The following is a 17,287-nucleotide window of genomic DNA, read 5'->3' as shown; positions in this document are numbered from 1 at the left end:
GTCAAAGTTTCTAAAATTGAGTATCTCGAGCTTGTTGATTTTTACATACAAACCGGTGCAAAACGGTTTGAAAAGTGATCTCTACCGGTTTTGGAACCGGGTCAACCCGGTTTACGGAGCCGACAAAATCAAAACAAATATTGATAAATTGCAGAATGGAATGAAAAGGGAAGATCCTATTGCGACATTACGTTCCGCATTTTAGCCTGAAAGCATGAGCAGTTTGAGCTCTGACCGTGTCTTTCGATGAAACCTTTTTTCTTTGACCTTCACCTTGAGAGGTAGAAACAAAATTTCAATAAATTATTACAGTGTGTTGTTGTCTTGGGGGTGTTTCGATGATTGAGCAAATCAATTTGTTGCTTGGTTTCTGTTTGTTGAAATACCATTAATCTGAAGTACAGTAAGTGTGTTTTTAGATTTAGTTAGTTCTGATTCATTCTGTCTTTGAAATGAGTTTCTAGCAGGGTCCAAGCAAAAAAAAATACGAAAAGAGGCAGGATTGGAGGTCAACATATTGTTATTGATATGATAAATTTAAGATTTAATCAGTAGCAAAAACTGTAAATTGTTTCAAATTACTGACTTAAATCCTGTGTTTGGAAGGTGGTTGGTTGCTGTCACCCAATCCTGAATTTAGGGAGGTGGGTCTGATGGTCTATCTTGAAGATTATAACATTTTGAACAATAATCTTTACAATTTACAATCGTTAAATTTAAGATGAAAAAGCTTCTGCAAAAGTAGTTCCTCCCAAAATAATACCTTTAACACCACTTTTTCAACAAGTGAGTACCAAGCTTAAGGGAACCTTTTTTGGTGAGCACTAATTTGACGAACGAACTAATCTAAGATTTTTTAATTTCGGCGAGAACTAATTTTGGTCAAACAGGAATTTTTTTAAACTTCGCCGAATCAAAGATTTTCTAATTTTGGTAAAAACTTATATTGGCGAATGGGCGAATTCCAGAAAATTTTTGTTACCCCCCGTCGGACGACGTGCATTTTTAAATTTTTTCTAGCCTCGGAAATAATTTTTCTTTTCCAGTGGTGGTCGGAAATTCCGATAAAAATCCATTTACTTTTCCAAAATGCATCGGAAATTCCACTCTTTTTTGCCTACGAGTTTAGAGCAGTTGAATTGAATTGAATTGACGGTACTAATTGGACTCTGTTAGCTATTCCCAAAGATTTTCCATCAAAATTATTCACAAGTAACATAATCTGACATAATGAAAAATTATAACTAATTGAACTGGACTAATACATGAATGGTGTCAAAAATAAACGCTCCCATCCTGCTCAACTTGCATGAAAAATTTACAATTATAATCTGTAATGAAACTTAAAAAAACAAAACTTCTAGTTTGAGTTGAATCTTAGAAAATAAAACTTTGAAAATGGTTCAGGTCAAATAGATCTAGACTTTAGACGATTTAAAAAATTAGAAAACTTATTTTACCAGCTATTATGCAAAAAAATTTTTTAATTCAAGAAAAAAATATGTTAACCAAGAATAAGAATGAACTATAAAATTGCTCAATAGAAGTTTCTTGGACAAATGTTTTGAAAAGTGGCAAATATTGATTTAAAAATCTGAGAATTTCAAATATGGATTCAAAAGTCAAAGTTTCTTTAAATAAATAACCTTTCTTACTATTTTTAGACATTGGAACAGCTACACATCATACACAAACAGCTACACAACATACACAAACAGCTATATAAAATACACAAACAGCTACATAACATGACACAAACAATGCAAACGAGGATGCAGTTCTTTGGGAACTTATAGAGGTAAGTTTTTCTTTGAGATTCACAAAATTTAAGAACGAACATTACGATGCATCTTAATCTATAAAATATCACGGATACCAAACCTGATTAAAGAAAGTCAATTAGATTCAAACTATACTTGAAATTTCCAAATAAACCTCGTCACTTGTACGATTTGCATTAACTTTTCAAAAATAAAGTGGATTTTAAGCAGTTGACAAGTCAAAGGCAATAGGCTTATAACATCTTAATTCTTCAAAAGGGCTATATTATTACTTCTTTTTAAAACTTTACACCTATTTCTAGAAAACCCAGTAATATAAAATTGTTCTTGTAAAAAGTGTGTACTTTAATTAGATCAATTTTTTGCAAGATGGACTTTTTGATCAGATTGAAGAACAAATGCATTTTCAGTTTTTTTTGTTTTTTTTTGGACCCACTTAAGTCTTGCAAAAAGTATCAGATCAAAGTACACTCTAGGGATTTGAGGCTGGTGGTAGTTTGATGTGTTTTCGGTACTGTCTCATTTTCTCACCAAGCTTTGAGGCAACATGCCCTTTGTTGAAATCAAACCCAGGCTCAAGGTTAAACTCTTCCTTGAGCTGTGCAAAAACAATCCGGACACGTGCCTCGTTCAATTTCAACAGCCCATAACCTCCGCCTATATTACCAGTTTTTAATTCGTAAGCATGAAATTCGGTTTTCATTAACGCTAAGCCACGCAAAGCTATTCTCTCAACTTCAGTGCTCTTCAACTCTTCACTTCGGTTCCTCACCAATCGGGGGGTGTTGTCTTGGGTGTGTATCGATGATTGAGCAAATCGATTTGTTGCTTGGGTGTTGTCTTGGGGGTGTATCGATGATTGAGCAAATCGATTTGTTGCTTGGGTGTTGTCTTGGGGGTGTATCGATGATTTAGCAAATCGATTTATTGCTTGGTTGTTGTTGTTTCTGTTTGTTGAAATACCATTAATCTGAAGTACCTCATCCAAATATGTACTGTCCAAATTATTAAAAATTAAATTGTTATCTTCTAGGTCAACCAAAGATTGTTGGCAATTACCCAGGTCCGGTAACGCTTGTTGTGATTTCAGTATCTGGAGGATTGCCGAGATGTCCTGTGATTGACGTTTTACAACAGTGGTCAGTGATTCAACCTCTCCGCGCAGCCTTCTGATCTCTTCCCGCAAATTACAATTGTTGGGGTACTCGTTAGACAGATCAAATGATGGAACGTTTTGTAAAGGAGTTAACCCTATGGGTGATAACGGGTTTTTGAACGATTGAAGGACTGCACCAGGCGATAAATTTATTGAATGACTGGAAGAATGATGTGAGGGAAATTTTGAACGATGGCTGCTGGGTGTTGACGTCAAAGTGCTAATGGTTGAAGATGTTGCTCGCGACAAAGGTTTGCGGATAGCTGTCAGATTGGTCAACGTTGCTTGCGGATTCAAGGAAGGATTAGCTGACGTGGTTATCGTAACCAGAGAACTTGTCGACGTAACCAGAGAACTTGTCGACGTAACCAGTGGGCTCGTGTACGTAACCGGAGAAGGATTCGTTGACGTAACCGGCGAAGGATTCGTTAACGTAATCGGAGACGGATTCGTTGACGTAACCAGAGAAGGATTCGTTGACGTAACCAGAGAAGGATTCGTTGACGTAACCGCAACCGGAGGAGAATTCGTTGCCGCAACCAGAGGTGGATTCAATGACGTAACCGCAACCAGAGGAGGACTCGTTGTCGAAACCAGAGGAGGACTCGTTGTCGAAACCAGAGGAGGACTCGTTGTCGAAACCAGAGGAGGACTCGTTGTCGAAACCAGAGGAGGACTCGTTGTCGAAACCAGAGGAGGACTCGTTGTCGAAACCAGAGGAGGACTCGTTGCCGCAACCAAAGGAGGATTCAATGACGTAATCGGAGCAGGATTCGTGGCTACAAGCGGAGCAGGATTCGTGGCTACAAGCGGAGCAGGATTCGTGGCTACAAGCGGAGCAGGATTCGTGGCTGTAACCGGAGCAGGATTCGTGGCTGTAACCGGAGGAGGATTTGAAGTAGAAGCACCTGAAGATGGTGGAGGTTGCTTCTGGCAAGCTTTTGACACGGCAGCTACTTCTTTGTCCGGCTTAGGTGAGTTTTTCTTCAGATTCACTTCCTCGAATAAGAAGGAATTCACCAACTTCATTTTGGTACCATTTACAACAGTTCGTTCAGGCTGTAGAAATAAACGTACCCGCTAAGTGAGTGGGTAACATAGACAAGATGGCGCAAGCATTGTTCAGTAGGAAAACTTAGATTAGTGATTTTTACAGTTTTCTGTCCGGGTGACATTTAAGCACAGGCTTAAAAAGCCCAAAAGGCTAGATGTCGTGCTTAAAGCTCTTCCAAGCAAAAAAGTGAATATTGTTAAAAATATTGCTACTATTGTTTTCAAAAACCCAAGAAGCTTCTGATTGGTAAAGCGCTGTGGTTCTTTAAATGAGAAATTTAAACTTTTTTAATTAATAGGGTTGATAGGGTTCCAAATAGGACAGAATCCTCACTTTAAAGACTAATTCAAATTAGCTGACAGTGTTTTTCAAACCTTGTTAACTTTTGATTGAATTTTAATTAAAGTCTGTCTCAAAATAGTTTTCAGCTGAGAAAAAATGGCTGTAACTTTTGACAGAAACGTTAAGATGAAAAGATATTTTGAGCATAACAAAATGCTGTAATAACAGTTAAGATCAAAGCATCATTCTACAGGAAGTTAATTTTCTTCTTCTTCGTTTTTCCATTTTTTTTACAAACTAAAGTCTGTCTCAAAATTACAATTTTGTGCCCATTGAAAAGATTTGTGAGTGGAATATTATCAAGCAAAAAAAAACGAAGAAGAAAATTAATTTCTTGTAGAATGATGCTTTGATCTAAATTGTTATTACAGCATTTTGTCCATACGGGACAAACGAATCTTAACTTTGAAAGGTGACTTAAAGAATAGAAAATTTTACTTCTTGAGTCTTCACGTGTTCTCTGTTTCCCTCTGCTTCCCTGACCTTCTCCACTCTGCTTTTTCTGCTCTTCTTTTCAGCCAATTTCTGAAAATTTAACAAAATATTTTGAAAGTAAGCATCCCCAAAATATAACTGGAAGAAAGCTCTTGTGTGTATTTCAATAAAATTTGCAATGTTTATCAAAATTTCTTTCTGTGTCATATTGTCATTAGACACCTTTCAGAACTTTAAAAAACAATTTTCAATAACTTTAAAAGTTTATTCCTTTTAATCATAATGACTGTAAAGAACATGTGATAAAAAATTCATTCCATCGAAAGATACAGTCCAAATTTTATCTATGATAGACCTTTTCATAAATTACGTCACGAACATCACTTGCCTCGTTTTGAAATTATTGCCATGGTGATTAACTCCCAGCGGATTTTATCTAAACTACTTTCTATTCATAAAAAAATCATTTATTGTCACAAGGGACACAATCACCATGGTAATTGTTTGAATACGAGGCAAGTGATGTTCGTGACGTAATTTATGAAAAGGTCTATTGACTTCAAGAAATCATAATAAAAAATGACTGACTATAGTTACCTCTTCCTTAGTCTTTGGTGGTTTCGCTTTCTTTGCGGGTCTCTTCACAGGCTTTTTTCCTCTCTTGCCAATCTTTAAAAAAAGGACAAAAAATTCTAATAACATATCCCCACGCACTAACTGATTGAAATTTCTACTTCCCTTCTTTTATAGGATCGTGATATGAAGTTATTCGCAAAGTATTCTCGGAGCGGTGTCTAGATTCATTAAAGAGAAAATGACAGTCTTTTCACTGAAACTTGGATTCTTTGCACCAAAAGCTGTGCTGAATTTGAGTGTCAACATTGAATAAATTTGGAAAAAAATTACCTTTCTCGTGTTTTTTTTCTTTTCCTCTTCGTCAGAACTACTACTGCCACTACTGCCCTCGTCGTTTTCAACGGTGTCCTCTCTGTTGCTGTCCCACTCGTTCAATTCCTTCAATGTCCCTATGGTAATAAAATAATATACTTGAAATTAAAACTGATAGAATAGATTTGGGAAATAGGTGCCAAATAAACGGGCCCACCACCGTTGATTAATTTTTAAGAATATTCTCAGTTGGTAAAAAAAAAGTTGCTCCAAAAACCTGATTAACTAATATTTTCCTTAATTTTGGGTTTTCAGTAGTACAATTTCCCTTTATTTGGCACCTATAGCAAAACTAGAAATGATGAGAGTAATTTGGGAAATAACCCTTTTAAGTTCTTTTCACGAGAACGTGAATTTTTATCGGTTGTCATAGCAGTCTCGCCATATAAGGAATTTTTTTTTTCCCGACATTATGTGAAGTTGACTAATTGGCGTTTCCTTTGGGTAATTCCCCATATTTTTCCTTACATGGTTAAAATTTCTTTTTAACATCGACATTGACTTTTTTAGTCCTTATTAAGTGAATGCATTCCATATTGTACGTACGCAAAGATTTTCCAAAAATTCATACCCTCTCCCACCCTTGTACGCTGAGAACAATCGAAATGATTTCATTTAAACAATAAATGTACGCCTTTGGGGTACCCCCTCCCCCCTTCACTGCGTACGTACTATATGGAAGGCATCAAATAATTTAACTACCTTTCATCTGCAATACATTGCCGTGAAATTCTACACCGTCCTTCCTGATAACGCACTTCTCGCCTCGTACTGTCCAATTTAACGATTCTGTTTTACGGACAATCGTTCTTCCGTCCACATCAAAATGAATCAATGCCCAATCAGGCAATGGTTGCAGAGGTTCGCGATTTCGCATGACACGTTGTTGAGTTGAAGCCATCTTTAATAATTTACAAATTTAACAGCACCAAACACCGAAATAAGAAAACACTGAGAAAAGAATATGGCGACAGACGACGCTTTTATAGGGGGCTTTATTCTTATCTCCACAACTATAGAACGACATGGGAACGACATTTGAGTTTGCACCAATCAAGTTTCGAGTTTTAGCGACCAGGAAATTTTAATTGTTCATCCTTTTCTGTATCCACCAATCAAAATTTAGAATTCTGACGACCAGTAATTTGACTGAGGGTGGGCTTGATTTCCACAACTATAGAACGACATGGGAACGACAGTTGAGTTTGTACCAATCAAGTTTTGAGTTTTAGCGACCAGGAACTTTTAATTGTTCAACCTTTTCTTTATCCACCAATCAAAATTTAGAATTCTGACGACCAGTATCGAGACTTGTTTTTGATTTCCACAACTCTAGAACGACATAGGAACGACATTTGTGTTTGCACCAATCAAGTTTAGAGTTTTAGCGACCAGGAAATTTTAATTGTTCAACCTTTTCTTTATCCACCAATCAAAATTTAGAATTCTGACGACCAGTACTTTGGCTGAGGGTGGGCATTACATGGATGTGACGTAAATCAGTGTCCACGATGACGTTTAGAATTCGAACCTATGTATTGCTTTCGAATGTTGAAGTATTTGACTTTTGAATTGATGGTCATTTCGCTTTATTTACTTTTGATTTTGTTGAGAGTAAGAACTAGGATTTAAAATGTCTGAAAAAAGACCTCTTGACGTCGAAGAAGAACAAAAAGTGGATAAATTTTGGACAAATGGCTGTGGTTGCAAAATTGGACCTCAGAAGGAACAATGCTGCCTTCAATTTAGTAAGGATGAAATCGCCGCACTTCGGGACACTATTTTAGAGTTGAGTAGCACTGAGAGGGATTTTTTGGTGTTAGGTTTCATTTTAGCAAACAAACCAAAATCTGGCGATACTACGTATCTTCTTTATGGAAAACGTGTTTGTCGTGCGACCTTTTTATTTCGTTTGGCAATTTCTTCCTCAGTTCTTAATACTTTGTGTAAACATTTTGAGGAGAAAGGCCCGGTAGCTCGTGAACATGGGAATAAGGGACGTTTACCACATAACACTTTTTCGCAAGCAACAAATGAGCACGCGGTTAGTTTTCTTAAAAATTTCGCTGAGGTTAATGCTTATTACCTGCCTGGCAGAGTCCCTCATTATAGAGATGAAGATGGTTCAATACAGCTAATTCCATCACATCATACTAAGAAATCAGTTCATCAAAATTACCTTACTGCTTGCAATGAAATCGACACTCGTCCTATGGGTTTTAGTTCTTTTCGTGATTTATGGAAAAAACATCTGCCCAACATTAAGATTGCTAAGACCATGGCTGACCTCTGCTGGACTTGCCAGCAGGGCAATACTAAATTGATTAGAGCTCGTGCTAAAAATGCAGCAGGTAATCACACTGAAGCAGATGAAGAATATGATGAAGTCCTTCGTGAACACGAGGATCATATTATTCAATCGGCCGAAGAAATCAGATATTATCGAGCTCAAGTAGAAAAGGCAAAGGAACATGCCAAAATTCTTGTTCAAAGCTCAGAAAATTTTAATGCATTCGAAAGCAAACCTAAATGTTCGTTTAGAGGCATTGCCCATTTTTCTTGGGATTATGCACAACAGGTTCACTACCCTTATCACCCACAACAACCTGGGCCAATTTTTTTCAAAACTCCGCGTAAATGTGGTCTATTTGGAGTTTGCAATGACGGAATCGGCCTCCAGTACTGTTATTTCATTGATGAAATAAACAGCACTGGGAAAGGTGCAAATGCCACAATCAGCTACGTCCACCACTTTTTGGAGAATTTCAATTTTGGTGAAACTGAAACTTATCTACATGCTGATAACTGTTCGGGTATGTTAGCTTGTGTCCCTTAATTCTTAGCAGCATTGTTTTTATAAAATTATAAAGTGAAAGGGTAAATGTTCATTTTCCAAAAAATGTAAACAGAAAATTCATTGAAGAAGATTCTCATAGACTGCTCAAGGTTTTTTTTAATTCCTACTAAAAAATACCTTCTACTAAAAAACCAAAATTAAAAAAATGTTTTTTGTCAACTTATTAGGCCAAAACAAGAACAATGCTTTCATTCATTATCTAATGTGGAGAATCATCAATGGATATCATGAGAAATTGGAATATTCTTTTATGGTAGCTGGTCATACCAAGTTCAGCTGCGATAGGTACTCATGATGTTACATCTTTCTTTTCTTTTTTTCAGTTTCCCTGTGTACACATTTATACGAAATTCCTACCTAAATGGGTTTAACTTGTAAGGGGAAAATGACTCTAGCTACTAACGTTCTGCTCTTTTGCTTGCTACTAGCTTTTTCTACTAGGCTTTGAGTTATAAAAATCTTTTGCCAATTTGGATTTTCCAGGGCTTTTGGTGCATTCAAAAAGAAATTACGACGAACTCAGGTGTCATCATTGTATGATCTAAGAGGTGTTTGTGACAATACTACAGGTAATGTAGCTGTTTTAGTGGGAACTCATGATAAGCAAGTCAATGTTCCAACCTATGAGTGGACAGAGCATTTCCATACAGGGTACAAATTTAAACCGATTGACAACATGTTAGAATATCACCATTTTACTATGTCCTCGGAAGAGAAAGGCATAGTATATTGTTCGAAGAAACTAGGTGATACACCGGTAAAAGTATCTATCCTTGGAGATGTTCCAATTGAAAAAATTACTAGTGATTTGCCAAAAATTGTCAATCCAAAAGGTTTCAGTACGAAAAGGAAAGAATACCTTTATACAGATATTCGTGAATTCTGCACAGAGGAAACAAAGGATCTCACAGCGCCTGATCCAAGAACATATTAGTATTCCTATGATAGGAAATAAAGGAAATATGTTATTTATTTCTTAGTTCCGAGCAAGAAAAGTGTTTCATCAATTCATTGCGAATTGATGTTAGTTGCATTCAATGTGAATTGCATAAGTCTAACATCTAAGATGTTAGATACTCTTTCTTTATTGCAAATTAAGAGAAAAAAAATACTAGTAGATCATTGCGATCGGTATCACTTTTTGATATGCTCGGTTTTTGTTATTGACTATAAATTACAGTCAGCCCTAATAATTAATTTATCTTTTTTTTAGGGCGGAGTACTAAATCCTATTGGCTTACCTTCACGTGGTGTACTCTGTTACGTACTTTCAACAATAAAATCTTACAAAGTTGTGTCCATTAATACCTTTACTTGTATATACTGACTCTGTTTCAATGTGTTGAAAGTGCAAACTAAAAGCCAAAGGTAGAACAAAGGGTAGAGCTCTGATAATAAGAACAAATCAGACATAATTATTTTCTTGGCAAAAGGATAACAAATATTCTCTTCTTTTTTACGTTAAGTTCAGTTTTTACTTTTCTTTTTTTGATAGTGAATATTAAAAAATTTAAAAAATGGAATTGACAGTGCAGGCATTCCGTCAATACCGAAAGAAGAATCCGGGAGGTGTTAGCCCGGAAGCATTTCTTATATGGAAGAAGGAAGGTGGTAAAGACAAAGATGGATATGTGTATATCCCCAAAAAAAAGAAAAAACCAAAAAAACCAAGAAAAAAGCAGAACAAAGAAAAAGAAAAAAAGATGACTACATCAATAAAAAAAACAAATTTTATATTTAAAAAAGGTTCTAAACCGACAATTCATTACCATTAAAAGATGTTAAAGTGTGAATTTTGATAATCCGTACAAATTTTGATGATTTCTTTTAGCACCAAAAAAGTGTTGAAAACCTGAAATGTGTTTCTTTTAATGGTAATGAATTTAACATTGTATTTTATTAACCTTATTATTTATTTCTATTTATAAATTTTTCAAAAAAATAAAATTTCTACTTACATGATTATGTATGGAGTTTCAAATTCCATATTATAATTTTGTAGTAGAAAGAACATTAATTTATTATCTATCTATATATCTATATTTTTGCATTACATGTTTTTTTTATAAGCATTGCACTTGTAAGCATATAGCTATGGGGAAAAATTAAGCATATACTAAAGCATTACCTCAAGCCTATGAAAAAAATATAAGCTACTTTGTAGTATGGATATAAGCAGTATTAGCGTAGTATGTAATAGGCTATGATATCATTTTTTTTTCGGGCTGTACTGAAAATATTGCCCTCGGTCAACGCAACAACCTCGCAAGCTCGGTCGTTACTTGACCTCGGGCAATATTTCTCAGTACAGCCCTCACTAACCGGTCATTATTGTATTAGTTGCAAGTGCAATATGAGAAATATTTTACGAGTTCTGAGATTTTTCCGTACAATATTTACGGAAAATCCGTAAACTGACCCAAAAATTGCACTTTTTGTGTTGGAGGACACTTCTGCCGTGTTCTGACAAAAGGAAGTAACCATCAATTTTTGAAAATTCATATTTTTGCAAAAATCAACTCCTGAAAGTCCAGCTTGTGTTTTCCAGTAGTTGATTTCTAGTAAAAGACTTCTTTTTATCAATTTTTTTGGACTAAAGTTTCATTTTATTTTCTGACAAAAGGAAGTAAGTCACTTACTTCTTTTTATAGCCTGAAAAATTATAGTTGCTTGCAATATTTTGCAGTTTATTTTCTGACAAAAAGAAGTAACTCTAAAATTTTTAGCTTGAAAGAGCTTGAGTAGAGTAAAACTTGTGTGGATTTTTCCAAAATCAAGATGTTAAAACTTCTTTTAACTCCTTCCTTTTAAATATTATACTATTCTAGGGTTTGGTCTTTCACAATCAGCAAAAGTTTTGATCTTAAAACGATACCATTGATCTTGAATAAGGTCAACTCGTTTATGCAATTATCTCAAAATAGGAAAAATGCAGTTACTTCCTTTTGTCAGATCACGGCAGACTTTTGTAGCAATGTGACGTTAGATTGCTTCTACCGCTTCAATGCAACAACATCTTTTCGTCAATTTATAATTTTACATGTAAAATACAAGATATATTGTACTCTTTTTAACCAATCCGATTGCAGATATTTTTTGGATCGCCGATAAAGCAGTATATAAGCAGTATTAAGTATTACCGCCAACTGCTCTAGCTTGGGACAATTGGTCAAAACATGGGACTGTTGCATATCTGGTCTGTACTTTCACTTACTGTAAAATCGAAAGAGAAATCGTGTATTTTTAATACGCCGTTCCTTAACTCAAATCAAATGACTTTGGAGGTTCAGTGAAATGGTGGCTGAATTGCCGTCCCATGTTTGTTAGGAAGTCCCAAATTAGAGCAGTTGACGGTAGGATATAAGCATTCATCCTCAAGCATTTTTCGGCCTTATCAAGCTTTGACCTAAGCATCATCTCTCTCTGAGCCTGTTTTCGGATTTTTATAAAATATGTAATAGCTGGACTAGGACTCATTATCTGTTAAAAAGACTGTTACCATCAAAAGAATTTTGGCTGTAGTCATTAGTTCAATAGCTCGTCGTCATAATATCACCTATAAACAACAATATTTTTCTTTGCTTTCAAATAAATATTATATCGTATGTATAGAGTACCCTGCCCAGTTGGCGACCAAATTTTTTAATTAAAATTTCTCACTTACTTTTTACTTTTTTGAAAATCCTTTTCGACTAACGGCTAGACAACTTTTACATGCTTCGTGTTTGTTAATTATTCAAAAATGTGTGTTAAAACCAAAACCCTTTTTAGTACACTTAGTGTTTTCTATTGAATTCAATAAGAGATGTTGCATATAGACAGGCTGTGTCTTTATTTAGTAAAATAAAGATTGGTACGTCCAGCCAAACACAGATTCGATCTGTAGCTCTCACTATACCATCATTCAAATTATTTAGAATTTACGAAACAATTCTCTCTCTTCAATTACAAAGAAAACTCCATTGAGAAAAAATGGAACGCTAATCTATGAGCGTTTGATAAAAAAATTCATCACTCTTCATAAACAAAAAAGAAAACATTTGAAAGAAACAACGATGGAATGAAAATTAAACATAACCTTACCTATCATATCTTTAAAAATTCAATTCCTTCCGACTTCTCTGAAGATAGATTTGTATGGAGGGGCTTTGTTTACTTTTTTTTTTATTAAACGCATGCGCAGTATATTACTTTGGAACTGCCGGCAGCCGAAATCTATTGCAAAACCGGTCTTCTTCTCTTCCAAACCGGTAGCAACCGGTTCTGATTGACTGAGATTTCAGATTTTTTGGAAACCGGTTCAGATCGGTTTGAACCGGTTGCACAAACGATCGGCACCGGTTCGAACCGGTGTGAAGCGGTGCAAAGATCGGTTTTTCGATAACCGGTTCAAATCGGGTGTTATGGAAATCGCTTGGCAGGACACATATTGTGATTGGTGAAACATGGTGAACCTGGGTGAACTTGAAAATTTGACTACTACTGTCTTGGTAGTGGAAGTCGAGTGAGAAATTGAAACTGAAAGTCGATAGTAAGTCAGTTTTACTGTCATTGACCTTTACATAAGAAGTACAATTACTTGTTTCACTGTTCTTTAGCAAATGGAAAACAAACGCACGAAGTCTATTGACGAAGAAAGTTATAAGTTCATAGAGTATTGCGAAAAATGTCATGCTATTTGGCCAATCGATCAAAATATTACGTCCTGCAGCACTACAAACTGTGAAGGGTAAATCTTTAAAGCATTGCTGTTTGTTTGAAAAGTAGTCATTGAAATCAAAATTTCGAAAAACAAAACAATTTGCGTAATACCATTATAAGTGACTTTACTTTTCTGAATGAGATCAAATGTCTGTTAAAATCAAGTGTAACATACCAAAAAAATAAATTTTGACCAGAACTCATTTTGGTGAAGTGAGCGAATTTTATCTGAATTCGGCAAATTTGCTAAGAATAATTCCCGCCAAAATTTTGTTGTTTCTGCTGCATTTTATAATTTTTGATGTTTCTTTAATAGACAAAGGTTCTCTGGTGATCAAACGAAGAAAAAGAAAAAGTCTTATTTCACAACATGTTCAATTGAAGATCAGTTAAAGAAGACAGTGAAAAGTAATATTAAGTTTTGCATTTTTTCGAAAAATTTCTAAATTCTCAAGCGCTTAAGAGCGAGGGTGCCCTAAAACAAGCTTTTTTCTTTGAAATATCATGCTCTTTCTAAAGGTATAACTACAAGAGTTCATATAACCTGTCAAATTTAGAATCCAAAGACGCTCCGGGGAAACTTGTGTACTTTTTTAAATATTCAAAACCTCTTTCTTAAGGAGAGGGTATATGGGAACAGCTATGCAAGACTTTTCGGAAAAGATCAGCTACGGAAGACTCAACAAGGATAAGCGACATTATCGATGGCAAAAAGTATAGGGAGTTATGTAAAGAAGGAGGCTTTCTTTATAACAATACCAACATAACACTAACCTTCAACACTGACGGGGCACTAATGTTCAAAAGCTCAAGAGTAGATATCTGGCCTATGTATGCCGTCATAAATGAATGTTGAGGTGTACGAAATTTCTCCGATGAAGTCAGAAATGTCGTCTTTCATTTCGTTGACTTCGATAACCAAATGGTCGATTTCGTCATGCTTAGAACAAAATCATCCACTGTGAATTTTAAATAAGCTGGTTGAAACAAAAGAAAATGATTATAATATGATTATTATAATATGTTTATAATGTCAATTACGTTTGAAACCCATGTAAGAACCATCTGGGCTGGGAAATTCGCCTCATACTTTTAGTACGGCACATGATGGTACCACTCTGCGGTCTCCTTTGGTTAGTCGTCCATATTTCCAAAGCGTATACTGGCGGTATGCAGCTTTTCTCAGTTCCTGGGTCTCAAAGTTCCACTTTTCACACCTAACGTCAGAGCGAGCCTTTATATTCATCGTTAGATTGTCCTTATCCAAGCAATATTTGGTAAACAACTTTGTTACACAGGTCTTCCTGCGGCAACATTTATTTTAAAGACAAAAAAAAACAATGCAAAAATAATGTTACTAAATGTAATAGAAGGCAACCAGCAATTCATGCAGCTTTCTTTTGAAATTCACACATTCACAGAAATCTTTTTACAAATTCATGCAATTCTGATTGTTCTGGAAATTGGAAAAAATTGGGTAAATGACTCAAAATCGGGGGAACAGCAAATTCACGCATTCACGCAATGAAAACAGATTTTCAGGTTCACGCAAAGATTCCAAATTCATGCATTCACTTAAACCGCTAGGGGTCCTAATAGGGCACAGGATAATTTTTACAGTATAGATAGGAGGATTTTAAATTATCTAGATAAAAAATTCATAATAGATGCACATAAAAAATGAAGAAGCCATTTTTCAAAAAAATAAGATTACCTGGATACGCTTTCTGCATCAAGTTCCTCACTCTGAGTGATCCAACCATCTGGGTTTGCACTTGGGGCAGGCTCAGACTGTGCTTTCTATAAAAAGGTAAAGAAACAAATATCGCTAAAGGTAATTTACCTGATAGTTAGCTCTGTAAATTTTCTTGGCTAATTTTGTAACAGAAAGTTTTTAAACCTAAGTAGTGCAGCAATAGATATACCAATTTGAAACTTGCCAAAATATTTTTTATCCTAGCATTTTAGCCAGCTGCTTCAATTTCCTTTTAAAGTTATTTTGGCCAATAGCCAATAGTAATAAGCAACTTATAATTTTTCCCACGTAAATGTGTTGACCAACTACTTTTAGGTTTGTTACTACAGTTAAGTCTTAAAATTAAATTTGTAGCCTCAAACCCTAAAAATGAAATTCCCTTTGAAAATAAATGAATATGTAATCCATACATTGTTAGAGACAACCATTTCATCAGAAGCCGGTGATGGACGACCATTTTTACATGGATTTTTTACAATCCCTTTTGAAGATTTCCTTCCACATTTACATAATGTCGTACATTGGTCTCTCCTTGTTTTGCATTGACAGCCAGTGTTCTTTTTTCCATCCTTTCTCTCCTTATTCCCATCTCTTCGACTGCATGTTGTATTACATGTGCAAAATAGCTATAAAAAAATAAAATCAAATATATATAGAATGAAAAAGTTTCAAATGTAAATTAAATGTCTTTTCATCCTGGTAAACTTATACAATGAAAGCATTTTTTCATGCATAGTGCTTTGCATATGTGTGTGCATGCAATCACTACTGTGACGACTGCACTGTTCTGCTGTTGAAAAACAATGCAAAAAAGTTGTCAAATACAATTAAATTTGTACATGCTAAATTGTCCATTACTAACCTTGTGTTGAGCTGGATTATCTGTCATTATTTGCAAAGTTTAATTCTATTTTTCTATTTTCTGTTTGTAAGTTTTCTGTGTTTGTCTGCTTGTTACTTGTTGAGTTTTTTTTATTCGAATGATTGCGCGTAGCTAACGCTACCATTTCGGCGCCGTTGATCAGATTTAATTTCTCCCAAACTTCGCAACCAATCAAATCAGTCCGTTTAGTCACGAGGAAAAGCAATAATATTTTGATTTGCGTAGAAAAACATCCTACCTTTAAGACCCCCGAAACCCCCCGCCCTTTCTTGGGTGTGATGGGCCGCCTTATTGTTATTCTGAACGGTCAATCGAAAAACATTCAGATGAGTAAGATTTTATATATATGATCCCAGGACTGGGACATATGCATATGAACCAGATGAAAACAATATTCAAAATTTTAGAACAGGTTATGATAATCATTAGAAAAAGATGTACTTCATTTTCAAACTAGCAAAGCGTTTAGCTTTTTTATTAATGCAAAAGACACCCACAAATCTTGTACAGATAATGCTTTTTGGGACTAGTTTTGAATTAATTCACCAGTATGTGGTTGATGAAAAGGCCAAGGCCAGTTCGGAACCGATTTCTGTTATGGGGGGTCTGAAATGGTATAGTGAGAATGAAAACCCAACTGTTGCAATGGTAGCAGAACTCATTCTTAACCTTGTTTTACCAATCTATATGTTTAAGAATGGTGTTAGATGTAACGATGAGAAGTTAATCGATGCTGCACGATTCAAATTTGAGGATCTCTTTTACGCATTTAACCATCCCTATTACCATGAAGTTTCTAACCGTGATCTAAAAAATTGAGTTCTCTATCCCAAAAAGGTCAGGATCGTTATAAATATATGTCGTACAGTACAACGAAAGTCCAAAGAAAGAATCAGGGACAAGATTTCATTTTGGAGGGTAAAGTGCATAGACAAAAGTTGATTGCTCTAAAAGGTCCGATAAATGGTTCAAAGTGGCCAACACTTTCGCGATGTTTGGATAGTTTTGACGAAATCTATGACCCCGTTTCGAAAAATCTTGATCTACCAGATACTGAAAAAGAGAGATTGATTAATCTAAATGAAGAGATTCTTAGTTGGAAAGCACATTTATGGGGTATTGAATTTTTAAGTAAAGATAACTCTACCAACCTTCCCCGTAATATTTCCAATGACTATTTATCTAAAGACATTGCAAATCTTTCCGAATATGCTAAAACTAAACAGAAGCCTGTATGGAAAAAGATCTAAGAGGGCGAGGTGATTGTTAATGTTAAGTACGCTTTTCTACAAGTCAAGCATGGGATAGCTATCGATGATTTATTATATGTTCCACCAGAGGATGGTGAGGATGAAGAAATTATTGATTAAGTAT

General features: G+C 35.2%; 1 protein-coding gene and 1 long non-coding RNA gene across 2 annotated transcripts; both read right to left on the bottom strand.

The window, feature by feature from the left end:
* Positions 1–1,804: 1,804 nt before the first annotated feature.
* Positions 1,805–7,635, bottom strand: LOC136797526 (uncharacterized). The gene is made up of 5 exons (XM_067054105.1): positions 6,419–7,635; positions 5,675–5,793; positions 5,366–5,437; positions 4,772–4,858; positions 1,805–3,996 (listed from the first exon to the last, which is right to left on the bottom strand). The coding sequence occupies exons 1-5, from the start codon at positions 6,615–6,617 to the stop codon at positions 2,254–2,256; spliced, it is 2,220 nt and encodes a 739-aa protein (XP_066910206.1). The 5' UTR covers positions 6,618–7,635; the 3' UTR covers positions 1,805–2,253.
* Positions 7,636–14,535: 6,900 nt separating this feature from the next.
* Positions 14,536–16,109, bottom strand: LOC136797525 (uncharacterized). Its single transcript, XR_010845265.1, has 3 exons — positions 15,441–16,109; positions 14,989–15,074; positions 14,536–14,730 (listed from the first exon to the last, which is right to left on the bottom strand). It is a non-coding gene; the product is annotated as an uncharacterized lncRNA (long non-coding RNA).
* Between the last annotated feature and the right edge of the window lie 1,178 nt (positions 16,110–17,287).

Source organism: Clytia hemisphaerica, unplaced genomic scaffold, assembly GCF_902728285.1.
Source record: "Clytia hemisphaerica strain Z4C2 unplaced genomic scaffold, Clytia hemisphaerica genome assembly, whole genome shotgun sequence".
Taxonomy (NCBI): domain Eukaryota; kingdom Metazoa; phylum Cnidaria; class Hydrozoa; order Leptothecata; family Clytiidae; genus Clytia; species Clytia hemisphaerica.
This window is presented reverse-complemented; position numbering and strand designations above follow the sequence as displayed.